General features: G+C 38.6%; 1 protein-coding gene across 1 annotated transcript in view; it reads right to left on the bottom strand.

The window, feature by feature from the left end:
* Nucleotides 1-25,997, bottom strand: part of CRISPLD1 (cysteine rich secretory protein LCCL domain containing 1) — a 33,838-nt gene that overhangs the window by 3,661 nt on the left and 4,180 nt on the right. The window contains exons 3-14 of the mRNA XM_087825448.1: nt 15,243-15,361; nt 14,771-14,903; nt 13,712-13,827; nt 12,408-12,508; nt 10,621-10,761; nt 10,392-10,452; nt 10,220-10,286; nt 9,897-10,027; nt 8,180-8,223; nt 8,016-8,088; nt 4,495-4,570; nt 20-150 (exon numbers count right to left, since the gene is read on the bottom strand). Coding sequence (XP_087681574.1) covers nt 20-150; nt 4,495-4,570; nt 8,016-8,088; nt 8,180-8,223; nt 9,897-10,027; nt 10,220-10,286; nt 10,392-10,452; nt 10,621-10,761; nt 12,408-12,508; nt 13,712-13,827; nt 14,771-14,903; nt 15,243-15,361 — 1,193 coding nt within the window. The remainder of the gene's footprint in view (nt 1-19; nt 151-4,494; nt 4,571-8,015; nt 8,089-8,179; nt 8,224-9,896; nt 10,028-10,219; nt 10,287-10,391; nt 10,453-10,620; nt 10,762-12,407; nt 12,509-13,711; nt 13,828-14,770; nt 14,904-15,242; nt 15,362-25,997) is intronic.

Raw genomic sequence — 25,997 nt, 5'->3', positions numbered from 1 at the left:
CAAGTAATTTTAAATTTACCTTTCTGAGAAGATTCCATTCTGAAAAGAAGCGGTGTATGCCTTTCTTTTGTCCACGGGCATGACGTCAACATAGCCGCCGTGATTTCGGACCACCCCTGCGTGCACTGCTGCTCTGCAGATACTGGACAGCTGAGGGGACAAGGAAAGACCTGCCATTAGGAAATCCCTGTGAACTCGGCCTGCTTTCTCTGCTGGTGGACGGACGTCACTGGCCTCTGTCTCTCTGTGGATCCTCAGTGAGTAGCAACGGGATGATGATGTTTTGTGTAGAAAGGATTGTTTCAAAAGCCATCCAGTCAGAGCCACTTCTGAGCCAGTCCAAAGGCAGAGCGTAAGGGGGCTGCGGTGGTGAGACCCCTCTCCCCAGCTAATCCAGGGAACACATGCCTGTCCAAACAGCAGGCTTTTCTGTTGTTGACACCATAAAATGCAGTTCAGCTCCTTTGACCACTTCCTGGGCCTATTTATCATTCTCGAGTCTCATCCTTTCCTAGTCCCTACTGGGTTATTGGTACCTCATTTATCTTCAGTTTTGACTTACAAGCAACTCAAGCATAGCTCTATATATCTCTATGGTCCCTTTTCCAAAATACAGGTATATATATTAAATGGGGAGTTTTTCCCTGTTAAATAATGTCCTCAGAGAAAATTTGCCCAAAAGAGAAATCCCCCCAAAAAATATATGAAGAACCACCACGGCTTTCACCTAGATGTGCAACATCTGTCGCCACTACGGTTTGAATGGTATGATGTGAGGGACTAGGAACATCTGTGATCGCTGCACTGTGTCAGGTATATAGTCTGAATGAATGGGGTTTCTATGGGGGGGAAATGATTGTTTCAGGTCCAACACTTTCAAATTTTTAAAAGGAGACTTCTAGAAGTCAGCTCTTTCCTTTTGGCCCATCAAATTTTCACATTTGCTTTAATCCAAATGTTCTGCCGAAATGTCAGGATAGCTGCATACAGCCTAAGGAAATCCCACAAAATGAAACACGAACTGGTTCAGTATGAAGTGATCCCCCGTATTTCCCCACGGGTCTTTCCTGATCCCCGTGGTGTGCTCTTTTCTCATCCCTGTGCACATGTGACTTCATGTGCTTTGTATAGTCCCCATGAGCATGTGCATCTTACGTGACCTGGCTTTATTACTGTGCTCTGAACCTTGTGGTGTTGGTCAGTATTTATTAGCTCAGCCGAATGCCAAGCCGGCTAATCCCCTTCATGTTTTGCTCTGTCACAAAATGCCATTTATTCAAAACTGCATCCTTACTCTCAGGAGGCATTTTATCCACAGTTAAAGTCCTCTGCTGAACTAATATTTGCATCCAGTATGGTTCATAACAGATGGAATTAAAAATAATTCTATACACATTTCAGTATTTATCTTGCTCCATTAAAAACGGCATTATCAGCATTTTCCCCGAGGCAATACAAGTGCTTAGGTAGAACGTTCACTAAACCCAAGCACGTAATCGTTTTGAAACCATTGTTTTGCCCATAACTGTGCAGTCAGCAGGCATTCCGACTTGAGTTCAAAGATCAGAAGAGATTTTCTGTTCATGCCCACTTTATAAGCATTAATATATCATGACAGAAAAAAATTTATCTGTGAAAACAGTGGAACATTTTTAATAAATGCATAAATTAACTTCATCTGTCACAAACGGGAAATAAAAGTTAAAAGCAATTAAATGTGTAAGTTGTAACTCTACAAATGGAAAGAGAAGGAAGAAAGGGGGGGGGAGGAGGAATGAAGGAAGGAGGTCGGTAGATTGGTTCTCATCTCCCCCATATCTTATATTTAAAGGGGCGATATATTTTGTAGTGGTGGGAAGATTGGCAGGTAATGGTTGAATCTCTCTGCACTTACCAGCAATAGTTATCTTTGTACTTCCAAGTTATGCTTAAAAGGATCTACATAATAATACATAATTATCTACCCCTTTCACTTAAATAGAAAGATAACATGATGTCAGGATATAAATTCTAACAAATCCTTTACTCTAGCAAGTCTTATTGGTATAAAAGTGGGTAGGACATTGTGAAAGATTTCACCAGACATAAATAACTAAAATGAAAAGTGTTGGTGCTGAAAGGGACAGTCTGTAAAGAATGATTTCTTTGGAACTCTCTAATGATTCTAGATACGGTCATTCATATACATTTATTAATTTATTATTTTAACAAATTTTTACATGCAAGGTATTTGCTTAGTTCCTGGTGCTACTCTGTGCTCCAAGTTCTGTTGAGTCAGGAAGCCAGCCTGTCTTGTTCACAGCTCAGCACCCACCAAATTGCTGATGAAAAAGTGATGCATGAATTGCCCAGCTACTGCCCTCAAGGGATTTAAAAATCAATAGAAGAGGTAGGGAAAGAATCATAATACCTCACTGAATCAGCTAAGAGCTAACAGGAGAAAACAGTAATAGTGTTGAGTGAAGGGCAACATTATCCTTGGATTAGGAGAGAAAGTAGCCACAATTTCGGATGTAAAGAATGACCATGATCTTGACAGATCGAAAATTAGAAAAGGATGTTTTTAAAGAGAAACAAGAAGATATGCACAAAGGTGAGGACGAGCAAGTCACAATGCCAACAGGACATTCGGGCTGCAGGTAACACTGCAGACCTAGAGCCCGGGAGAGACTTGGCTGTGGCAAATAATTTCAAGGTAAAGCCAAGCTGAAAGAAACACCTGGGTCTAACTGAACTTACCAAGAGAACTAAGGTGGTAACACAGATTTCGGGCCTCTCTTCACAGTCATGCTCCCATAGTATTCTACTGAACATGTGCATCAACAGAATTATTTCCTAAATGTGATTTTGTAACTCTCTCGTTTAGAAATCTGACGGTTTCTGAACGTGTGCCGCATAAAATCCAAACTCATCAGCCTGCATCTAGACTCTCCATTTATGTGTCAAGAACTGGATCCCTCTACACAGCACACTGAATTGGCTGCAGCCGTTTCAGCTTCCATCCTCCCCAGCTCCCCAGCAAACCTGCGTGCTATGACTGCTTGCAGCTCACCTGCTGTCCCCTGCATGTCTCCGCGGATGCCATTCACCCTGCCTAGAATGTCTTCCTTAACCCTCTTTCCGAGCCCTAGCTTGAAACCTGGCTCAGGAGGCTCTCTCTGTACTGAAGCCATCACAGCTAATATGCTTGCCCATCCCAGGAATGTCACCCATTACAGCATCCCCCCAACTGGTTTCCTTTTGTATGTATGCTAGCATATTATCTGTCTGTGATTCTACGCTTATTCTACACTTTGGCGATGAAGACATATCGTTCATACATTTGACAAATTCTTAGTTATCCAGTTTATACTTCAAACACTGAAGGACCAAAAGGAAGATTAAAGAAAAGCAAAATGCATTTTTCTTCCAAGAATGTCTGCAGACTATTTCATGAAGTGTCTGATACAAGATATACGGGTAGGATATAAAGAAAATTTTAATCAAAATCATTGTGCACCCATATTTACATATGGATATTCATTTTTCAGTATTATTGATGGCTTGTTAACTCTTCTGAGAATACATATGTCAGCACACAATCCGATTCCTTATTCTGTGCAGTAGTCCCCCCTTATCTGTGGCTACTGTCCCAAGACCTCCAGGGAATGCCTGAAACTGCAGGTAACACCGAACCCTATGTAGACTGTATATGTCCCATACATACACACTATGCTAAAGTTTAATTTATAAATTAGGTACAGTAAGATACTAGCAATAATAATAAAATAGAATTATAAATATATACTGTAATAAAAATGCAAACGTGGTTGTGGTCTCTTTCCTCCTCTTTCTCTCTCCCCACCCCTCTAGAATATCTTACTGTACTGCACTCATCTTTCACTTACAGGAAGCACTTTATGGCTTCTCTTTGGCATGTTTGAATTGCCAGCATCACTACCCTTGTGCCTGGAGCCATTATTAAGTAAGGGTGAGTTGAATATAAGCCCTGCGATACCATGACAGTTGATATGATAACAGAGATGGCTACTAAGTGACTAACAGGAGGGAGCATTACAGTATGGAGATGCTCGACCAGGATAATTCACTCCCAGGTGGGGCAGAGCAGGACATCACGGGAGTTCATCACAGTACACAGAACAGCATGCAGTTTTTTAAACCATGAATATTTTATTTTTTATTTAATATTTTTGGACCATGGTTGGCTGTAGGTAACTGAAACCATGGAAAGTGAAACCATGTAACGGGGCCTACTGCAGTGTGTGAGAGCTCCCAGCATGTGGACAAATTTAAGAGTACACTGAAAGAGATCGTTTCATGTAGCCTTTAATGTCACTGTATTTAACAAAAACTTCTATAATAGTTAATAAATCAAGAAATTGTACATAGGCACATTTAAATGTGTGTGTGGGTAGGTATGGGACCCATGAACCTGTACACACACACACACACACACACACGAATGCTGGGAACTGCATAAATTAGTATACTTACATCAGAATAAACTCGAGTTCCAATTACACGAGCATAATGTGGATTTGCCTGCATACAGTTACGAGGACAGTATACTCTGAAAAATAAATACATATTTGTAAATAGTAAGCAGCTGGGTACTTCAACTTTCTTACTAGTAAGACTACAGACCTGCATACACAAAAGTGAACTCAGCATTCTAAACCCTACTCATTTTTTTTTCTTCTGAAGTAGGTCAAATGTAAAAGCCAGGCATTAGACACAATTGCTTCCGCTTACACTAGCCACTTCCAGCCTTTGGCACACATGTATTTCTTTTCTTTTATAAAAAATTTAACCAGAAAGCATTCTAATGTAAGGATTCAAAGCAGAAGGAAGCATCAGGAGTAACTCTTAAGTATCGGGGTATTTGGTACCCAGTGTTTCTATACAATTTACTAAACAGATAACTTGGAAAATTTGAATCACTGACTCGTGCATCTCATAGATTCTTTTCTCTATGTTCACATCTTGGGTTTCTCGTCCAGCTTCATGGTTTTATTTATCATCTATAAATTGTCGATTTCCAAATTTACATCTATAGTTGAGACCATAATAATTAAATCATTACTTAATAAATTTCTATGTCCTACTGCTTATTCCATATCTTCACTTAGATCTAATAAACATCTCAAACTTAGCATGTTTGAACCCAAATTCTTAATCTCCACCAGCCCCAAAATATGTTCTTTCTGTAGGCTTCCTACAAGGCTGTTCCATTATTCCAGGTGCTCAGGCCAAAACCCTATTCTATCCTACATCCCTCTTCTTATCTCACACCTCCCATTCAAGCCCCCAGCAATTTCTACTAACTATAAATTAAAATATTCCACAAATCAGAGCATTCCTAAGCATCTCATCACTGTAACGCTGGACTCGATCATCTGCGTCTGTCTTACTGCAAAAGGCTCTCCTACGACCTCCCTGCCTCCTACTTTGCCCTGTCCAATTTACTTCTTCCACCTGCTTATACCGAAGCACACAGTCGGATCACATCATTTCTCTATGCCAAATAAATACTCCAATGGCTTTCCATCTCATTCAGAATAACAAGATCCTTACAGTGGTCAATAGCCCTGCATAGCCTGTCCTCCCATTTCCTCTCTGATCTTATACCCTACTCTCCCACCTTCTCACCAGGATCCAGTCACGCTGGTCTAATGGTTATGCCTCAGGGCCTTTGCACTTCTCTCTGCATGGACTGTTCTTTCTCCAGACATCCTACAGCCTGCCTTACTGCTAATCTGATCAGTTTAGTCATTTTTAAAAAGTTCCAAAATCATTTTATTTAAAAATAGGCTCCAATGATCAATGTTCTGTCAATTACTTGATACTTAAAAATCCACTCCCAGAGTTGAAGAAACTATCAATTGGCACCTTTAAAAAAAAAAAAATCAATTGGCTCTTCTGAGTTCATCCCCCCCCTCTTTTATGCACAAAATGTGAAAAACACTTCACATAGTAAATCAGTCTCAACAAAATGACTAAAACCATTCTTTGATGTAGGCATTGATGATTTTCCTAAAAACTCCAATGGCAACTACCTTTACCCACTGAAGCGTTTAAGAAATAACTACATTTCTTATTTAAATTTCATATTTCGAAAATGTGTATAACACTGTACAATCTAGAGTACATATACTTCCTATAATATCTAAACCAGAACTATTTACATATAAGTAATAAAGAAATTTGAGTTTTTATAACTTTGAACCAAAGGGTTGGTTTTTGTAAAAGACCCTGTTGGGGGTTTCTGTAGGAGGAAAGGAGGCCCCACTGACAGTAAAATTTTCTCCTGTTGGGTACTCAGTGACCAGCCTATGGAGGTAAAACTACCCACTCCGCCCTTAGGTATCATGCTACGTGACCTCATTTAGTACTTGGTTTGTGGAAGGCCAAGGTCAGTACCTCCAAACTGGGTTAGTTTTTACTTAGGTGATTTCAGGTCGAAGACTGGAGGAAGTCTTTGCTTCATTGTGCTCTAATCTCTAGTTTTAACACCTCATTACTACTGAGGATGTAGACAGGGGAACTAGTAAATGTTCCTTTCTCTACAAACTGCTTGTAAGATTTGAATGAAAATGCTGACACATTTTAACGATACCTGCTTTTACACTGTGAGCACACAACAGGTTTTAAAGATCTAATTGTTGATAGGTATATGTAAAACAGGATAAGATTGCCAATAACACACACACAGGCACACACACATACATCTTCTACAGGTTATGATGCTAAATATTAGAGACAGTTTATGTTGGGCTGATGGGACAGCTATAGAACCTCTCATGCATGTGATGTCCAGGTTAATCTTGTTTCCTCCTGCTCGTCTTGAGTTATTATCCTTTAATTAACTACTATTGGCACTTTTCCCCAGAACAGATTTATGCCTTAACTTAAGTGATATAGAATTCTAAAACAAATAGACCGACAATATGGTTCCCTAAAAGTCATAAAATGTCATATAAATAATATCATTATTAACTAATTTATGAAACTATTAAAAATTTTATATGAAGGGGAAAAAAGGAAACCTTTGTTTCACTGGTCTATAAAAGAAAATGGGAGGGAGGAGCTTTCCAGACTAACTAAGGTCAAAATTATGCAAAGAGCATTATTTCCACTGATTTGTTATATTGGTGACAGTGAAAGTTAAAGTTTTAAAAATTTCTATCATTTCTCTTGTGGGGGATAGGTATTTTCCTTCCTGAAACAAGTGAAGAAATAGAAACATTTATTAATATTTTACTTGAATGATCTTGTCCTTTTGGAGTAATATTGCCATAGATTGTTCCAGGGATATAAAATGATCATTTATTGAGCATCTCCTCCAGGGAGGCTTCGTGCTGAAATGCTCCACTGTGATCCTAACTATTCAGTCCTCATAAACCTTGTCACATGGCTGAGAGAGGGCCTAGCATGATGCTGGTATGTGGTAGGTATTTAATAAATACATCAATGAAAAATCCTAAAATTCTTCCTTTTTTTCACCATGTAACAATGTTAAAATTTCCCAGATTTACCTAGCAATCTGTTTCTTCTGTCTATAAATACAATTTGTAAGTATAGGGGTTTGAGATATCTAAAAAGAAAAATTCTACAAAGTATTCTAAGATTATAAAACACACCATGATTTTCACTCAATCTGTGGGCCTAGTCCAGGAGATGATACTTTTATAACAAAAGTATGTGAGCTGTGTTTATAGCAGCCCGAGCAGACTGAGACAGAAGTCTCCTGGAGCATGTGAGCACAGAGGTTATTGGCACCAGCCCAGCTGCCACAGAGCAGCAGAGGCTACGTTGGCATTCGGAGAAAGATCATCAGGAATGCAGGACTGTGTGGTGGGTGAGACAGACCACTGCTCCCCGCTGCCCAGGAGTTTGAGATCACACACCCTTTGAGCCCTGGAGACACCAGAATTTTAGGCAAAAGCAGTTATCACAGGATGAACGCACCTCACATGTCCACTGGTAAGAGACAGAGAGCGTTTAGGGAACATTACCTGGGGCAGTGCGAAGCCGGCTTGTGAAAGGGGCAGAGCTGCTCCACGGTGGTCTCACAGGTGACCGCCTGCACTGCAGAATTCAAACACAAACGTGGAGCAGAGTCTTTGGAAACTGTCATGTAACACAGTAAGAAAGTAAGATAGAAAAAAAGAGTGCTAACCTGTCACTTTAGAGACCGTGAAGGAGTTAGCAGACTGATATTTGCTGAAGATGAAAACAAAAAATGTCAATCATTTTCTTATAAGTATCATCATCCATATAACTTCTGGTATTTTTTAGGTCTATGAATACTTTATTTTTTCTTAAACATTCTTATTTAAATATTTAAATAAGTAGTAATATAAGAATACATCATCTACTTTATGCTAAATCCATATTACCTTTAAGTATGAACCAAATCAATACTATTCTTAATATTAGAGGATGGTTTCTTCATTTTCAATCTCAAAAACATATAGATAACGTCATAAAACAGTTCACATTTATATCTATATATTCGTTTCCTATTAAAATTAAAACTCTCAATATCCTAATTCCCTGTAACCATAGAACCAAATTATTGGATCTTTCACAACAGTAAATACAAGGTAGTGTTGCAAGAATGCTACATAACAAGTACCTTATAGGAGTATTATTTAATCCCCCTCGTATGTAGTAAAATGTCTACAATAAATGAATTCCTCTTCATTATGCATTATTAAAAAACAGGAAAACAAGAATGATATACCATTATGTATAAAAAATTACATTGGTTTTTCTGTATCCAGATTCTCAGAAAAAGCATCTATGGCGGAAGGTAAGGCTTATTTGTGATGGTGTTTAATATGACACACCCTTCAAATTTCAACAATGTTTCCATAATTAGCATAATCAAAAACTATGTTAAGAGAGAAAATAAACAATAGGATGTTTTTTAATCCAATATCCAGTGTTTGGCTTACTAAAAATAATAACTAATATTTATTATTTATTCAAGGAAGTTAATAAATATTTGCAGAATGAATCAGTTAATAAATGTTTTTCTAAAGCTTTGACTTGAGAGTAATGGCTAATGACTGACCGCACATCAAGCCTCTGGTCAAAACTGTCTACAGAGGAGATCAGTCCACAAATTTGCAAGGGTTTTAGTAAATTCTTATCATCCTGAATTCCAACTTTACTGTGAAGTTTCGTGCAACTGAATATTTACAAAAGAAAAACTATGTCACATTTCCTAAGAAAAGGCATTCTATGTGAGGTTCAATAATGTTTAGTTTTTCACACAGAAGCAAGAGACACTACAAAAATATTTCCAAATCACCTATTTTTCTATATTTTATAGAGTACATATGAAAATATAGTGTTTTAGAATAACATTTAGTGTTCTTAACAGGAGAAACATTTTAAAAGGTCATCGCTGCTTTTATGTTGGATTCACACTTAAATGAACAAAAGAAAGGTGATGCATTATTTAATTAGCGACTTCAAAATGCTCTTTTCTCGACCAATCTAAGCTTATTAACAAAGTTGCTGCTGCAAAAAGTAAACTGTTTTCCCTGAACAGGGCAGGGAGAATATGCTAATCGACAAGCCTTCTCTGCAGTAGTTCATAGCTGAGGAGCTTATGCTCACACTGGAAAGGCTGTCACTGTAAATGTGCACATTGTTGATGACTCTAGAAAATATGCAGCTTCAGCACCTTCGGAAGCAAAGGGGCTCAACTTTAACTTGTATCCTCTTTCCTCTTCTTGTCCATGGCAATGCTGTAGACAAAGTGAACCTCGAAAATGACCACCTTCTCTCTGTATAAATTCTTCTCTGCTTCGCCCCAATAGGATCTATTTCCTCATTGTTACAATTTAAAATCATGGGGTCCAAAAGATCATTCAGGTACTTACCCAATTGTCTGAATCCCATTTCTATTGGATTTGATGAAATAATGTTTTCTTCCTTGTCTCGTGATATCTACCCAACCGCCGTCGTTGTCTATTATGCCATAATGAATCGCAGCCTTACAGATGCTGGATTGCTTGGTAGAAAGGAAGAGAGGAAGATATTGAAATATTAGAGTTCTGCATAAAACACAACTAGTTACTGTTCGCATGACTTTAAATTGGACATTTCTGAGCAAAATATCTTTAATCAATTATTGTTCACAGCAAAAAATCAAATATTACATGAAAGGACTCTACCCCCAAATGCTTGTATTTATAATACTTACCATTTCATAATATACACTGCCAATGACTTTAGCTTTACTGTCCACACAGCCAGCAGGGCATTCATATCTAAATGAAAGAAAATGGGGCAAAAATGTAGTTTCTCTGAATGTCAATAAAAAATGAAAATATTTTTGACATTCTGTCCATTTTGAGAATAATAGTAAATATTACCGATTGCAGGTCGTTCCTTTGCACTGATCTCTTAATCTCACATCACAAGAAACAATTTGGGCTAAAAGAAAAAAAAATTAATTTAGATAATGTAGAAGCTGCCATAATTCTTCATAGTCAGTCTAATGCCAAGCTCTCACCATTCTAAAAATATGAAAGCTGATGAAGTATCGAAGGATTGCCACCTATGTAAACCTTAGCGTGCGTGCAAATAATGCAGAAGTCTTACACATTTGCTGCGTGCTTACAGCTTCGTTTGTGTTACTCTCATCCGCTCTTGTCCGAACGTGGGTGTCGTGGACTTGGGACTGCTGCCGCTCAATTTCATTGGTTTCCTCTTCTCGGGGAGTGTAGTACCTGTCTGATCCTTCTGTTAGAGAGAATGGAGTTAAGGACTGTGAATCCCATTTAAATGTGTGCAAATGATCAAACAATGATAAATCTTGACATGCCTAACATTTCAAACTAGAAAAACGAGTGCTGTGTTTTAGTGCAGGTTTTGACTTAAGGAGATGCTCTTACGCACTACCTTGGAGTAAATGAAACATCAGGCTTTGAGCCCTTGATTTGTTGATGCTACCATCTGGCTAATGTTAAACGGAGTCTTTTCAAAACTTGGCATACTTGTATTTTAACATGTCAGTTTTCATAAGGCACTGTGAAGTTCACGCAGTGATCTAATAAAGCTATTAGTGCATTTGAATTTGTTTTCCCAAAGGAAATCATATTGTTAATATTTTCAGGAGGATCACATTTAAAATTCTCCTGTAAGGAATTCAGCCTAAAGAATTGCTATGCCCTTGTTATTTATTACAATATCAGTTTTCCTGAAAAGGTTTTTTTCTCTTTCAGAAAGAAATTCATTGTGCAGAAATTTAAGTTTGACAATGGAGAATAGTTTCAGACTGTTAATATTGTTAATATTTTTTCCAGGTTGGATTATATCAAGGGCTTGGCACTGGCACATTTGGGAGAGCTGTGTTATTTTTGTGTGTGTCTAAGGACTCAGGACCTCAAAAAAGGAAAGTCAGGTTTCAGTAAATATAGCTGCCATTGGTGAAGGGGTAAGCAGGCTGGAGGTTTGGGGGTAAAGAGGGGAGAGACCAGACAGACTCACACACAATGGAAAATGCTTCTAGGAATTAAAAGTGGGTCCTATAACAGAGTGAAATATATGGTCACTTCTAGTCTACTTATTATAGCTAATGAGCATTAAGTCATTCAGAGGGGAAAAGGGCACATCTCCACATGGGTGCTAAAGAGGGATGCATTTATTCATAGGTTTTTCAATCCGCTTAGTCTGCATTAATCTTCATTTAGTCATCATTAACCAAAAATCACAAGAGAGTAAAAAATGTTCACATGGGTGGATGCCCAACAAAAGCATGCCGACCTTCACAAAGCTTTGTCACATACACTTTATCTTCATGAGCCATAAAGAGGACATCATATTTGTATTTACCTTTAGGACATCAAATGCATTTGAAAGCCCTGCTTTACAATAGTTTTATAATACTGTTAAACTTTTGTTGTTGTTTTGGCATCAGAAATTGTATGCTCAACGCTGAGAAGCAGAGAATCAGTATAATTCACTGAGTGTGAGTCAAGTAAGAATCATGGCATTTCGGCAAAAGCTTTTAAAAGTGCTAAGAGTAAATTGTGTGAAATTGCTAAATCCTTCCAAATATGATTAGTTATGGAAATAACTCCAGTCCACAGTATATCAAGATGGCTTTTCACGTACATATACGTGTCGCTCTGGGATAAATTCCAAGTACAATGAGAAGTTATCTGGAATAATCATGAAGCTTTCCTTCAAATACATATTTGTATAAAAGGTGTTGATATTAAGTATGTTTTTAAATATTCTAAATGGTGTCTTTGAAATATATGAAACAGAATTCTGGAAACTTTTTGGGTAATTAGATATACATTTGTTTTTTTAAAACAGTAATTAAAACATAAGTTAGATTAAAATATGATTCAAACTAAATACAGTGACTCAGCAGCACATACCTTTGTAGCACAGATTTTCTCTGCAGCCTCCTCCAAAGCTAGGTGGGCAAGCGGAGCAGGGCCGTCCGTGCTTGTAGGGGGCGTGGCCCCACCAGTTCCCCCTTAAAGAGCCAATCAGTACCCTTTTAAGAGGTAGTCTAACAGCATCATTTACAAGACATTGCAAAATATTACTGTATAAGAGTCCTCTAAGTGATGAATTTTAAAATGTATCTCTATTGTTCAAAGATTTACATATGTCCCCATTTTCCCCCCTTTGACTCCCCCTAACCCCCCACCCTCAGGCCTACTGCACTATTGTCTGTGTCCATGGGTGATGCATATATGCATATAAGTTCTTTGATTAATCTCTCCTTGACCCCATACACACACTTCCCTCTGAGATTCATCAGTCTGTTCCATGCTTCCATGTCTCTGGACCTATTTTGTTCATCAGTTTATTTTGTTCTTTAGATTCCATATATGAGTGAGATCCCGTGGTACTTGTCTTTCTCTGACTGACTTATTTCGTTTAGCATAATACTGTCCAGCTCCCTCCATGCTGTCTCAAAGGGTAAGAGATTCTTCTTCTTTACAGCTGCATAGTATTCCATGGTGTAAATGTCCCACAGTTTTTTTAGCCACTCATCTACCGATGGGCACTGGGGCTGTTTCCAGATCTTAGCTATTGTAAATAATGGTTCTATGAACATAGGGGTGTAGATTTAAGACTTTCATATCTTTTATCACAGAATCTTTTGGTTACCAGGTTTAAATATAAATTGCTGCCTCATTCTTTGGAAATATATTAAATAATTTGTTATGCACATTGTTAAAAATTACAAAGTTGAACTTGCAGAACATCAAACTCTGCTATGGAATATTCACCTATATTCCATTTGTTATAGTAAAAACAGATTTTAGACTTAGCTTTGACCCTACGTATGACTATAATATTTTCAGTGTAATCCTTTGAATGGTCTTTACACAGGTAAAAATGCACATTTCTTAGTTAATCTACAGTTGTTCATCTCTAACAAATCAAAATTATTGAATATTTATGCAATGTAATAGTGCAGTGAGTAGAACTGAAGGCACAAATATGATCCTTGTCCTCATAAAGATCATATTTTCAACTCTCTATTCCTTTTAAGTACTGATTTTATTCATCGGGCAACCATAATTACTATCATATTACGTAAACTGAATTAAAACAATATACTTTATTTAATAATACACACTGAATACATGAAAAAAAAATTAGAAATATCAAGTTATTTTCATGTTAAGAAAATTTACATGTGAAAGTGATTTTGTCTACTTACTTTGGGGAATAGTTGCACACCAAGTAGACAGCTTTGGGCCAAATCTGCCCCCAGATGTTCATGTTATGGCACAAATTAATGGCACAGCCTATTCTGCTGCTTGTTGCCCACACAACCTACAGTGGAGGAAAGAAAGGCTTAGAAAAGGCAAGTTGGGATGAAGTAATACAACACATCTGAGAGACAAATGTAAAAACTGCACTTGAGAAACAAACATTTATCATTTATTTTTCCTGAGACTTTGGGAAGTCTTTAATTCAATTAAAATAACAGATCTATAGCTCAGTAACTCTATCTGGCTATAAAATGTAAGCACTTCAGAGTACAAATTTACTAACTAACTCAAAAGTTAGCGCCTCACAAACCTTAATTCTGTATTAATATTTGTATGAAGAAACTCACCTAACAAAGAAATAGAATTTCTCAGCTTAAATGGAAAGCACTAGAGCAAAACCTTAGGTTCACATTTCTTATACACCTCAGTATCTCCTTGGGCCGCTGGCAATTACGGAGTTCAACATTGGTCTTAGTCTTGTCGCACACAGAGGCATATAGGACATTCTCTGCTTTATATTCCCTAATAATCAGCCATAGATCTTCTGGAAACTCCAAACTGTGGTGAGCTTTACCTTGTTGAATCTGCCTTCAGTTATGTGACTTCAAAGTTAAAACATATCCAATACCAAGTGTAAACATTAAGTGGAAAAAAAAAATGCTGCACACACAGGAATAGCAAATATCATTAGTAAATAAAATAATATTTTTATTCTTTGGAAAATAAGAAATAATGACACTTGAATTTGAAGATAGTGAATTTCTCCCCATTTGCACTTATTGGGGCGATATTAAAATGTTTCACATGTAAAATAATCGCAATAATGTGTTTTTAAGCATATGTTTGGTCCTTTTTTCCTAATCATTCCTTTCTGTTTATAGAAATTTCCAAGCTTATTCTGCATAAATCAGTAACTTATAATTAATAACTGTAGCAAAAGACGTTAAGACCCAAGTCCTGCAGCCTGAGTCCTCCCACCAGTCCCACAAGCGCAGCGGACACACCTGAGTGTAGTGAGTGCACACGGGCCCGGCACATCGGAAGGGGCAGTAGGGGTCGCACTCGTGCTCATAGGGGTAGCTGAAGTCCCGCACCTCGTCATACCAGGCCTGCACGTGAAATGTCGGGGGTCTGTATCTATTTGAGGTAAAATAACCACCAACAGCAAGTGAAGTTGGAGCAAATGTAAAACCACATATTGCAAATAGATTGATAACGTAGGGTAGAGAGATTTTTGTGTAAGTTGTTAATCTTAAATACTTATGCCCAGTACATTATTATTATATTAACGATCCAAAACAGAAATAAATCTCAAATACTGCTGACCATCCTCATCCATTTATTTTTTATTATTCATGTTGGTGTGACTACTTGTTTTCCTTTAAGACACCAAGCCTTTGAAAATGTGCTACGTGAATTAATAAGCATTTCATTTCAGACACGTTTTCCGAAACAAAAAGTTACATTTTAAGCTACCTTCCCCAGTGTGCTCCCAAATTCTGTCCAATGGATGGAAGCAAGCTTCCAGGCCCATGTTCCCATAAACAAGTTTCAGCCCAGGACTCTGCAGATCTTTCCAGCTCGACATCCCATGTCTATAGTTCAAAACAAAAGCAAAATACAGATACAAACATTTAATGTGTATGTATAGTTTGGACATTCCTTCTAAATACAGTGATGTTCGTTCTTATGTTTTCTCCCTTCTTACTTATCTGTAAAGACAACATCTTAGTCTGAGTGCTCACCATCTCTCACCAAGATTTCTGCTCTAGCCACCTACTTAATGTCCTTGCCTCATCTCTCAACCCTCCAATCTGCTCTAGCAAGCGTTGAGAATGACCTAAGTGAACACAAATACACTGAAGTGATTCCTCTGCTGCACACAGGCAACTATCCCCATTCCCGTGAAGTCCCTTTGTTCTCCATCACACACCCTGCTGTTCCTTGCTCTCCTTGCCACTGTTTCCAATCCCTAAAACATCCTCCCCTAGTTATTTGTCAGACAGAACTGACTCTTTCTTGGCAATCCTGCTTATAAAATTCTTGACACCGTTCCAGTTCTCCCAGAGGCCAAGTAATTGCCTCCTGGAGGATCCTGAAACTTTGTTATGCTCCTTTGTTTAGCAGCTATTACACTGTAATATTAGTGTTTGTCTATACGGTTATCTCTTTCTTGAGACTGAGTTGCTTGGGGCAGTTATTTAAGTCATGCTGGTATCTTTGGCCTATTTTCTGTGTCATATGGACAAGGTGGTTCGTAAATGTTTGTTGAATACATGAATGATTGAATCTGAATCCTATGAAATGTGTATGTGTTTTGTATACAAAATTCAATGAGGGTGATTCATTCATACTTTAAAAGTAGTTTATAAAGAAATATTTAAAATTGCAAAAGTATCACTGAAATATTTTTGCCTATCTTGGGTTTAATATTCGATTTGTTAATTTGAAAAACAGACAGTGTAGTGAGTGTAGTGGTGAAAACACAGAGTTAGGTAGAGCTGGGTTCAGTCCTGGGCACGATCAATTACAGGACTCTGGGCATGTTTTGAGGACAGGAAAATACTCCTGGAACAAGATCATGAGGCCACAACCTCAGGTGACAGCAAGGAGGTGAAAAGAGAAGACAGACCGAACTGATGCTTAGGAATGTAAATTCCTAGAAGTTGGTGGACAACCGAACTTGATAGGTGGTGAGGGTGAAAAATAGTGTGGACTGATGAGGTTACCAAACTGAGAGAGAGAAAACACAGAAAGAGATCTAGGCTGTGGTGGTGGAAATGTCTGTGTAACCCCACGCACACCTCAAGGCCGGGGCGTGAGGTGCCCGCTAGGCCTCGCTACACGTGTCAAACAGAGGGCGGGAACACATGGCCGGGTTCCGGGGGGAGACGTGTGCTCAGGACACATGAATTTTGAAGTTATTCATCCAGAGATGATGATTTCTTCAAGAAGATGACACAGAACGGGAAGGGGAATGAAAAGAAAATTCTGGAATATCAAAATTGAAAGGGAGAAAAGAACAAGTTAGTAAATTAAACTACGAGATCAGGGCTCAGAAAGGTTCAGGGAAAGCTGGAAAAGAATTAAGTTACAGAAGAGAGGGGGCAAGAGATTCCAGGAGGAGTGGGCAACAAGGTCAGTGCCAGAGAGGGGCCAAGAGGGGGGATGGCTGCTAGCCCATGACTAGGAGCAACTTCAGCCCACTGCTGGGGAGAGAAGCAGGAGCAGAGAGCACAGTGACAGGAAAGAGAAAGCCAGGAAAGCAAGCGGGGCTTCTCTGTTAACGAAGAAAAGAGAGAGGGCAGAAGCCTAAAGAGCTAAGATGCCAGGGCCCAGGGAGAATGTGCTTGCCGGCTTTCATTTTTAAAGGATGGCAGAAATCTAATGGTGACCAGATCGGAAGGAAAAGAAGCTGGGGAGAGAAAGAAAGGAGACCGCGTGGGGAGAAGTTTCTCCATTCATTCCTACAAATTTTTACAAACGAACATGCTTCCTCATTCAATTGTGAATCTGAAACATATATATTCATGTTTGGAAACATATATATTCATGTTTCCAAAGCCCAAAAGTTTAAGAATAAGTATATTCTTCCAGTTCATCTTCATTATCTAGCAAAAATACAAAAATGTGTCTTTACATTAACTGAAAAATTAAGAGCAGCAAAAGTAGCTGATTTTCATAAAAGCTTTAATTTTACTTTGGATTAAAGTCAACTATTCAAGATGACAGGTTTTGTGATACAGACATAAAAAATGCATGCTATGAGTACTGAAGCCCTTTATTTGCCAAACATGGACGTACTATTTCTTAACGTCATTACTTAAATAGACCTAGTTATATTATTAAATACTTTATGTAATTATACAAAAATATAATTCAAGTTACTGTCATTATTATCCAAACAAATTAGGTAAGAAAAAAAATTCGCTATATAGTCCCAGAAAATGAGCATGATACTGATTTGATTTCCTTTTGTACCCAGTAGGATGGAGAGAAAGCAGAGTCATCCCTCAAAATCGAGCAAGTTTCCAGGTAGAGCTCCCTGGAAAGTAGTTTGTCCTAAAGAGACAAAGGAATTCTTGTCCTCAGTCTGGGAAGTCAGGTCCTTGCATAGCACTGTAGTCACAGGTACAGTGAAATACACTCAGCCACAGGTTTCTAATCTAGCAACCTTCCCATATTCAGAGTAGCCAAGGACCAGAAGAAAAACAAACAGTTCCTACATGGCTTTAAAAAAAAATGCTTAAAACCACTGTAATGATTTTAAAGCTCAAAAGGTGGAGCTGTATCCCCTCCCCTTCCTTTCGATTTGACTGGACAGTGACTCCCTTCTAATGAAAATGACACTGAGACTTCTTAGGCTGGGTTAGGAAATACAGCCTCTATCTGCTTCTTTCTTCTCTCTCTCTCTCTCTCTCTCTCTCTCTCTCTCTCTCTCTCTCTCTCTCTCTCTCTCCCTCTCCCCCTAGTTAATTCTTACCCAAGGATATTATTTCCATTGATTTTTAGAGAGAGTGGAAGGGAGGGAGAAGGGGGAGGGAGAGAGAGAGAGAGAGAGAGAGAAATATTGATGTGAGAGAGACACATTGATTGGTTGTGCCTACTGGAGCCAGGATTGAACATGCAACCCAGGTAGGTGCCCTTGATCAGAAATCGAACTCATGACCCTGTGGTGCTCGAACCAACACTCCAACCACTTAGCCACACCAGCCAGGGTGACTCTCTCTCTCATATATGTGTGTGTGTATGTATGTACACACACACACATATATTGTTGACAGTATTACAGATGTCCCCCACTTTTTTTTTTTTTTTAAGACACACATCTTGGCAGATCTGAGCCAACAAATTAGGAGCCCAGCAGCCCTGAAGAAGTGGCTGTAAATGTCCTGTGGAGAGAGCACACAGAGACAGAGCAATGTGGGAGGAGTTCCTTGTTGACTTTTCCTGCTCTGGCATGAGACCTATCAGTGTGCAAGTCCAGGTTACTGAGGCACCTGAGAGACCCAGTGAGAACCACCCAGCTGAGCCCTTCAAAGAGACCTTAAGACCCTTATTCAAGGTCTTTTTACTCTTTTCTGCACATGATACTACAATCTTAGATGTCAGTTTTTCCTTTGAAGATGGATCCCTTTTAGAGAGGATATACATACAAACAATCCCAAATTCACAAAACAGGTCATATTTCAAAAATTTGTGTATATATCTGCTATATGGAAATTGAAATAAAATCTAAAACATATTCAAATCCTTTAGGCTAAGTTTTCTTACTTGGAAAATGTGCCAGTGGAAACAGAAGATAACTCAGGCCTCTTCGAGGACTAAAATTCAATGAATTATATACCATGGATAAAAGCTTTTTTTATGGCATGACAAGTTTTCTATCTAATTCATTAAAAATAAGGAGGGAAATATATCAAATGAACTGTAATAAGGCTAAAATAAGGAATCCATTACTTTAATATAAGAACTGAGGCAAAGGAGCCTGCGATTAAAATTTACTATCAATATTTCATAAATATTAATTAGTGGTGATTTTGAAAGTAATTATTTATTTAAAAATCTAATCAAGTATAGGTGTTTAGGTCAAGTTCTCTAATACAAATCAAGAAGATTCTTTTTAAAAAAAAAACTTACTAAAAATATAGCTGTCCTAGAAGAAATGTTACCATAACAGCAGGGAATGTGTATTTATATGCTACAACATTATATTTCAGGTTTTAAGACCACCAGTAATTCATACCAATCCCATTTAAATGTAGGTTAGTCTCTATACATTTCTTTTTAAATTCAGGTTTGTAAATTAAATCAAGATGGCCTGAAGGGCTTTTTCCCCCTCTCTGAACTATTCACCCTGCACTAATTTAAAGCCAAACCACACTTAAAACTACCATTTCTTTATAAGATGGGTACTTGAGGTGTGCAGAAATGAAAAACGCTCTATTTTCCACCTACGCGTCCTAGGCGGTTTCTTCTTAGAGCACAGTAAAGCGTTAAATGAAGTTTTATTACTAAAAGAAGCAGAAAGCTATTGACATTCTTTGTTTCCAATGATATTTTTAAGCCAGTTCAATATGGAGGCTCTATTTTGTGTGTGTGTGTGTGTGTATGAGAAATCTTAAACATTACCAAAGGACTTTCAAAAGTAAACCTAGAAATACATAGTAATTTTAGTACTAAAATGTTATACTTGTAGAAACTGGAAAATATGTAACCATCTAGACAGGTACCGACAATTCCATTGACTGCTATACTTTGGAAAGTATGAGTGAGCAAATACAATTCTGACTCCTACCGGAATACCTGCTATCCTGCTTTAATAACAGACACTCAGTGAAGGCTGGAAATCACTCAACAGTGTAGTTTGAAATAGAGTTAATATTGCCAGCTTACCAGTACCTTGGGCAAAACCAGTACTATACACTGGGCAAAAACAGTCATTAGTCAAGTTAAATTTTCTTCCTCTTTGGCACGGGAATAGTTTTCTCTCTTAAAAATGATTAAGTATTTTCAAATACATCTTCTTGACCTTCAAGAACGAATCTGTCATTCTATAGAAGCAACACATTTGACAGTTCATGAGATTTCAGATTTAAATGCCAAATACAACGCCTCATTATAAAATATTTAGAGCCACCTTCTTTCCTCCCTGTTGGTGGTATTATTAGACTGTAAAGAAACTGACATCAGTGAAATAAATGAGTAAGTCCATCCACGCTGAAAGAGGGTATGATGGTTTTGTGACAAAGTCATCTGGTATAAAAGCGCTATGGAAAACAGCAGCAACACATTCCTGACAACTGGGAAATGACCTCAGGTGTTTAACTACATGGCTTCACCTGCTTTGAAAAGACTTTGTAGTTACAGGGAAAAGGCACGAGGCTCAGATTTCAAAGGAAACACCTGTGTTACTGGGCAGACAGGCCTTGCCAGGTACTGAGAAACGAGCATTACCTGGGGCAATGCACTTATTAGGGTCTTCTGGAAGTTAAAGACCAGAGGCAGATGTGGAAATATTTTACTTAAAATCTACTTTAAAACAAAGCCTGAAAACCTTAAAAATGTAGCAATCTAAAAATTGAAGGAATTGCATCTTCATTTTATTAAAATTAAAAGAACCCTTGAAATGGAAATTTAATATGTGGATAAACTCACAAGATGATTTCAGTTAAATCCATTATTTCAGTATTACACAGACAGGCTGAATGCATGATGTAGCGTAGATTGTCCTCATGAAGCAGCAGAGCCATTATTTTCACTCAACCCTTACATTTCTACGGAATGTCTGCTAATTCATCCCATCTCATCTCATCTCACCGCCAAGGCCCAATCTAGCCATAATTTACCTCACTCACTTATATCCCACCCCTCTTCGATATGGGCTGCTCCATAGCTGCTTCTCTGGACCTTTAAAGAGTTTATAAATCCCTAGGAGATCTTTCTAAAATGCAGATTCTGATTTGGTAGATCAGGAGAGAAATCCAAACTATGACATTTCTAAGACCTGGTGCCAGGACCGAACCCTGCATACCCACACTTTGAGGAGCAAGGTTCTAGCACCTGTCCATTCTTATTTCTTGACCATTGAATGCATCCATCAGGGATTTTCTCCTGAGGGAACTGTTCTTTCTTGCCTCTCCTCGCCTCTTTAGTCACTTAAACTTTATTCTTTCACCCAAGTTCTGTTCACATTCTCTCTCCTCTTAGAAGTCATGCCAGTGATAATACCTCACTTATCTCACATCTCTCTGAGCCTTGTTAATCACATAACTTACCAATTACTAGACAGATCTGTATCTAATGTGTTGGGTCTTATTTCCCAAAGTACAGAAACCCCTGAAAAGCTGAACTTGGATTCTTTTTGTAAATGTCATACTTTGTGTTGACTTTGTGATAAACTCAGGGCTATGATGTATTCATTATTTTTCTTGTCACTTAAGAAAAGAGTAGTTAGGAATCTTCAAGACTATGTTCTGCTTGAGGAGACCACAGTATTTAAGGAAATCCTTTAGCAATTGAGAAAGTACCATCTATCAGCTCTTTATATATTGGCTCAATTTATAAGAATGAACACCTGTATTTTAGTTTATTGAGAGCCCATTAATTTTAGATAGATTCAAGACTGATCTGAAAGTCAAGCCCAGAAAAATATATGAAAGGAAAGATAAACTCATAATTAGTCACTCTATAGTATCTACTTATGCATTAGTTTGTATTTTACATTTCAGTATCAAAATAACATTAACTTGGTTGTTGAAAGTACATAAAGTATTAATAGCTTTTATTTATTATACATAGGGATGCTTTGCTAATTTTCAAAAAGAAAAAGATGGGTTAACAAATGAAAAACTTCTTGGACAAATTAGTAGAAGAAAAAGTTTATGGACACATAAAAACTGAAACCTACAATTTAACACTATAACCTTAATTTAAACCAAAGGTTAATATTTTTTAAAAAGTTAAAATGCATACGTTTATATACCAATGGACCAAGTCCATTTCATTAGTCCTGCGGCAAGGCCTCCTTCAATTTTCCCAGACTGATGTTGTGACTACATAGGGGTTTCATTGTGTATTCACACTCCTGCCACCACCCCACTCCGAGCCACCATAGGCTGTTAGGTGGATTATCAGATGGATTATCCAAATAGCCTGTCTCCCTGTTCACACCTTTGCTCCCCCTCCCACCACCTAAAGTCTGTTCTCAGCAAAGTAAGATCATGCTATTCGTCTGTTCAAATAGCTTAAATGTCTTTTCATCACTCAGAATGAAAGGGAGCCTTTGCAGTGATCTGTAGGGTCCTCCTCACGTAGATCCCTGACATTGTTTCCTGCATCACTTCGACCGCCCTCCCTGTCAGCTGCCTGGGCCCCTTGCCCGGAGGATTCAAGGTCCTCCAGGCCTGTATCAGGCAAGGAAGGATGTTTTGCTGTGTACTAGATGGAACCTGGCATATGGTAAATTCCTAATACCTGGAAGGAGTAAGTAACAGTAGCAATTTTAACATTTTGTGGCATTTTTCTGCCTCTGGATGTCCACTCTTCTGTTAGAAGTACTTATTTTCTCCTGCCTTGTTAAGACCCTAGGTTTGCAGCTTACATTTAAGGAGAAATCTTTAATCTCCCAGAACTCCAGGGTGATTACTAAATTCAATAGAACTGGATTGTAGTGTCACTTTTTTCCTATAGGTATTGCTATCTACAGAGTAATGTCCAAAAAGAAAAATACATTAATTTGAAAGTGTTAGTGTCTTTAAAAAAAAAAATCTATTCAAATTAAGGTTCTGTAAAGTTTTAATTCTATAGACCAAGATACTTAATACATAACTTTATTATATCTCCACAATACTATTAAAACAAAATTACTTTAGGAAAATTACATAAGCTACTTCAAATAGAGATTTTTTAAAATATTTTAAAAAGCCTTAATAACTTTAAATAAGGATAATATTCTTTAAACCAAGAAAGATATTTCATGTACCTTTGCAGGCATGTAAATTATATATCAATAGATGCATATATTTTTGAAATGTTTGAATTTTTTAAAATTACCAGGCAAGTGCCAGTGTTCAGAGAAAACTATCATTTTAGAAGTCATTTCAATAAAACCTTAATTGCAGTGAATTCCTGCCACTTTTAGCAAGATAAAAAATGTGTAAACACTGAGCTTTATGGAAATAAGTCCTGAGGCCATCATTTCATTACCTGCATTTATTCCGAATATACGTCACTAGTGGCAAATAACATCAGCAGACAGGAATTCACAATTCATGAGCATAAACAGGGAAACTCACAAGCTAAGAACACTTTTTCAGGCTTGGGTTCAGGCTACACACAGTCAGAAATAGGGCAAAACCCGGACTAGCATCACCCTGCTCAGCAAACTAGGTTGTCCCACGTCCAGCTTCTGGAATTATCTGCAGGACTGAAGCCCAGAATAGAAACTTGAATTCCAACGTTAAGCATGGCCTTAGGGAGAAAGGAAGTGGCAAACTGGGACGAAGCCATTGACATGCACCACATACCACAGGACCACTGGTTGTTTGGCTCAGAGCCTCCAGCTGCCTGGCAAACGGAGAGGTACCCGACTGTATTGTGTTCTACACTTGGAAATGTGTGCGCCAAGGTTCTCCACAGTCTCACCCACAGGTGGGGGGACAGCACGCAGGCACAGCCGTCCCCCGTCCCGCACAGTCTATCAATGGTCTCTAAAAGACAGGGAAACAGTGGTAACAGTGGAAAAGGGCTCACATAATTGGCCTACATGTCCTTTTTAGGTAAAGTGTCCTGGTTGCCAAAGCACATTCTAAACTTAGGCACATTTTGTATCACAGTGCACGATTTCGGGTTTTAATCATCTTTGTTAAAAATTTGTAGCAACAGGTAAAAACACATTAATGCAGTCTATTATTTAAATTCTAGACCGTTTGACTATTTTCACCAGTATCTCAGTGGCTCTATCTTACTGGACAATTTATAGTATAGCATGAATATTTTAAAAAGTAGGAGCCTGGCTGGTGTGGCGTAGCAGTTGAGCATTGACCTAGGATCCAGGAGGTCACAGTTCGATTCCTGGTCAGGGCACATGCCTGGGTTTCAGGCTAGATCCCCAGTGGGGGGCGTGCAGGAGGCAGCGGATCAATGACTCTCTCATCATTGGTCTCTCTCTCCCTCCCCCCCACTTCCTCTCTCTGAGATCAATAAAGACATATTTTTAAAAAATAAATAAAATAAAAAGTAGGAAAAAATCCTGAACTATTTGAAGCATTTATTCAACTTCATCTCTAGTATATCCAAATTCCATGTCAGCATCTTTTATTCTTTTAACTCCTCTTTCTTACCTACCCCACCCCCATATTTATCTCATATATAATCTCACCCATTGTTCCATCCACCCCTTCATTCAACACTTACATACTGAGCATTTGACAATGCTCAATCAACAAATATTTACCGAGCACTTCTATGCATCAGGCCCAGGTTTATAAAGAGAAATAAGGCACAATCCTTACCTTTCTAGGAATTCAAGGTCTTAGAAAGGAAAGCAGGCATGTAAATATTTAATTGCAACAAAATTTTAATACTAAACGGGCTTGAATAAAATCCTTTAGGAGCACAGAAGGAGTGGGGCAGGGGAATGGGTGCAGCAGAGGAAGTTTTACAGAAAGATGCTTGTACTTGGTCTTGAGGAAGAATTTGGGAGGAGACCAGAAGCACAGGCATTCGGGGCACAGAGGAAGCCGAGCAAGGAGGCACAGAGCATGAGAAGGCGCTGCCATCTGTAAGAGCAGAGAGTAGTTCAACGTGAACACAGGTTCGAATACACGCAAGGGCGCTGAGGGGAAGGGGCCTGTTGGGCTGGCCGCGCTTCCTTGTCTAAGCTAATCAGCCTGGGCCTTCACCGGGAGCAGCAAAGAGCCAGCACAAGTTTTGTGCCACCGAGTAGTCACCCCCGATTTGTTCGAAGGAAAACAGAGATTTAGAAACAGGGAGGAAGGGGGACTAAAGTAGAAACAAAGCAGGGATAGACTGGCATGGTCTGCTGGCTGGGAGCTGCAGTGCCAGGGTCGGGGTGAGCAAAGGTCAGGATGAATAGGAGAGATGGATCCCAAAGACCTTTCTGAGACAATCTGCAGACCTGGCAAGTGATTGTGCATCTGTGTCTGGGCACCCATGTTGTGCGGAAGCGGGTGGAGAGAAGGCAGGAGTTGAGGGTGTGCCTCATTTTCTTCAGTTTGCTGTTGCTATTTGCTTAGAGAGGACTGAGCAGGTGTTGGTGAGAAAGAACAGAGGAAGGTTAGCAGGAGGGCAGGCAGGGGTGGAAGAAAAGGGAAGACAGTTGCTTTTCTTTTTAGACATCTTAAGACTGAAGTTAACTGTGGGGTGATATTACACAGAGATGACCCAGGCAGTAGGGAATATGAAAATGAATCTCACAGAGGTTGGCTGGATGGAGCTCTAGACTATGGAGCCGTCAATAGATGGATGGTATTTACAGTCAAGACTGGATGAAGTCCCAAAGGAAGGGAGAAGGCCAAGAGAGAAGACCTGGGGAACAAAGTGGTAAGACATGAGCAGGAAACAAGAACATGTGACAGAGTAACCAGAAAAATAAAAGAACCAAGTGATGAGGCCTTAAAACCCACAGGAAGGAAAGGTTGGAAGCGAGAGAACACGCTCAACAGTTGAAACATGTTATCTCACTACAGCCTGGGGGGCTTACATCCT

This window comes from Miniopterus natalensis, chromosome 16 (genome assembly GCF_054644295.1).
Source record: "Miniopterus natalensis isolate mMinNat1 chromosome 16, mMinNat1.hap1, whole genome shotgun sequence".
NCBI lineage: Eukaryota > Metazoa > Chordata > Mammalia > Chiroptera > Miniopteridae > Miniopterus > Miniopterus natalensis.
This window is presented reverse-complemented; position numbering and strand designations above follow the sequence as displayed.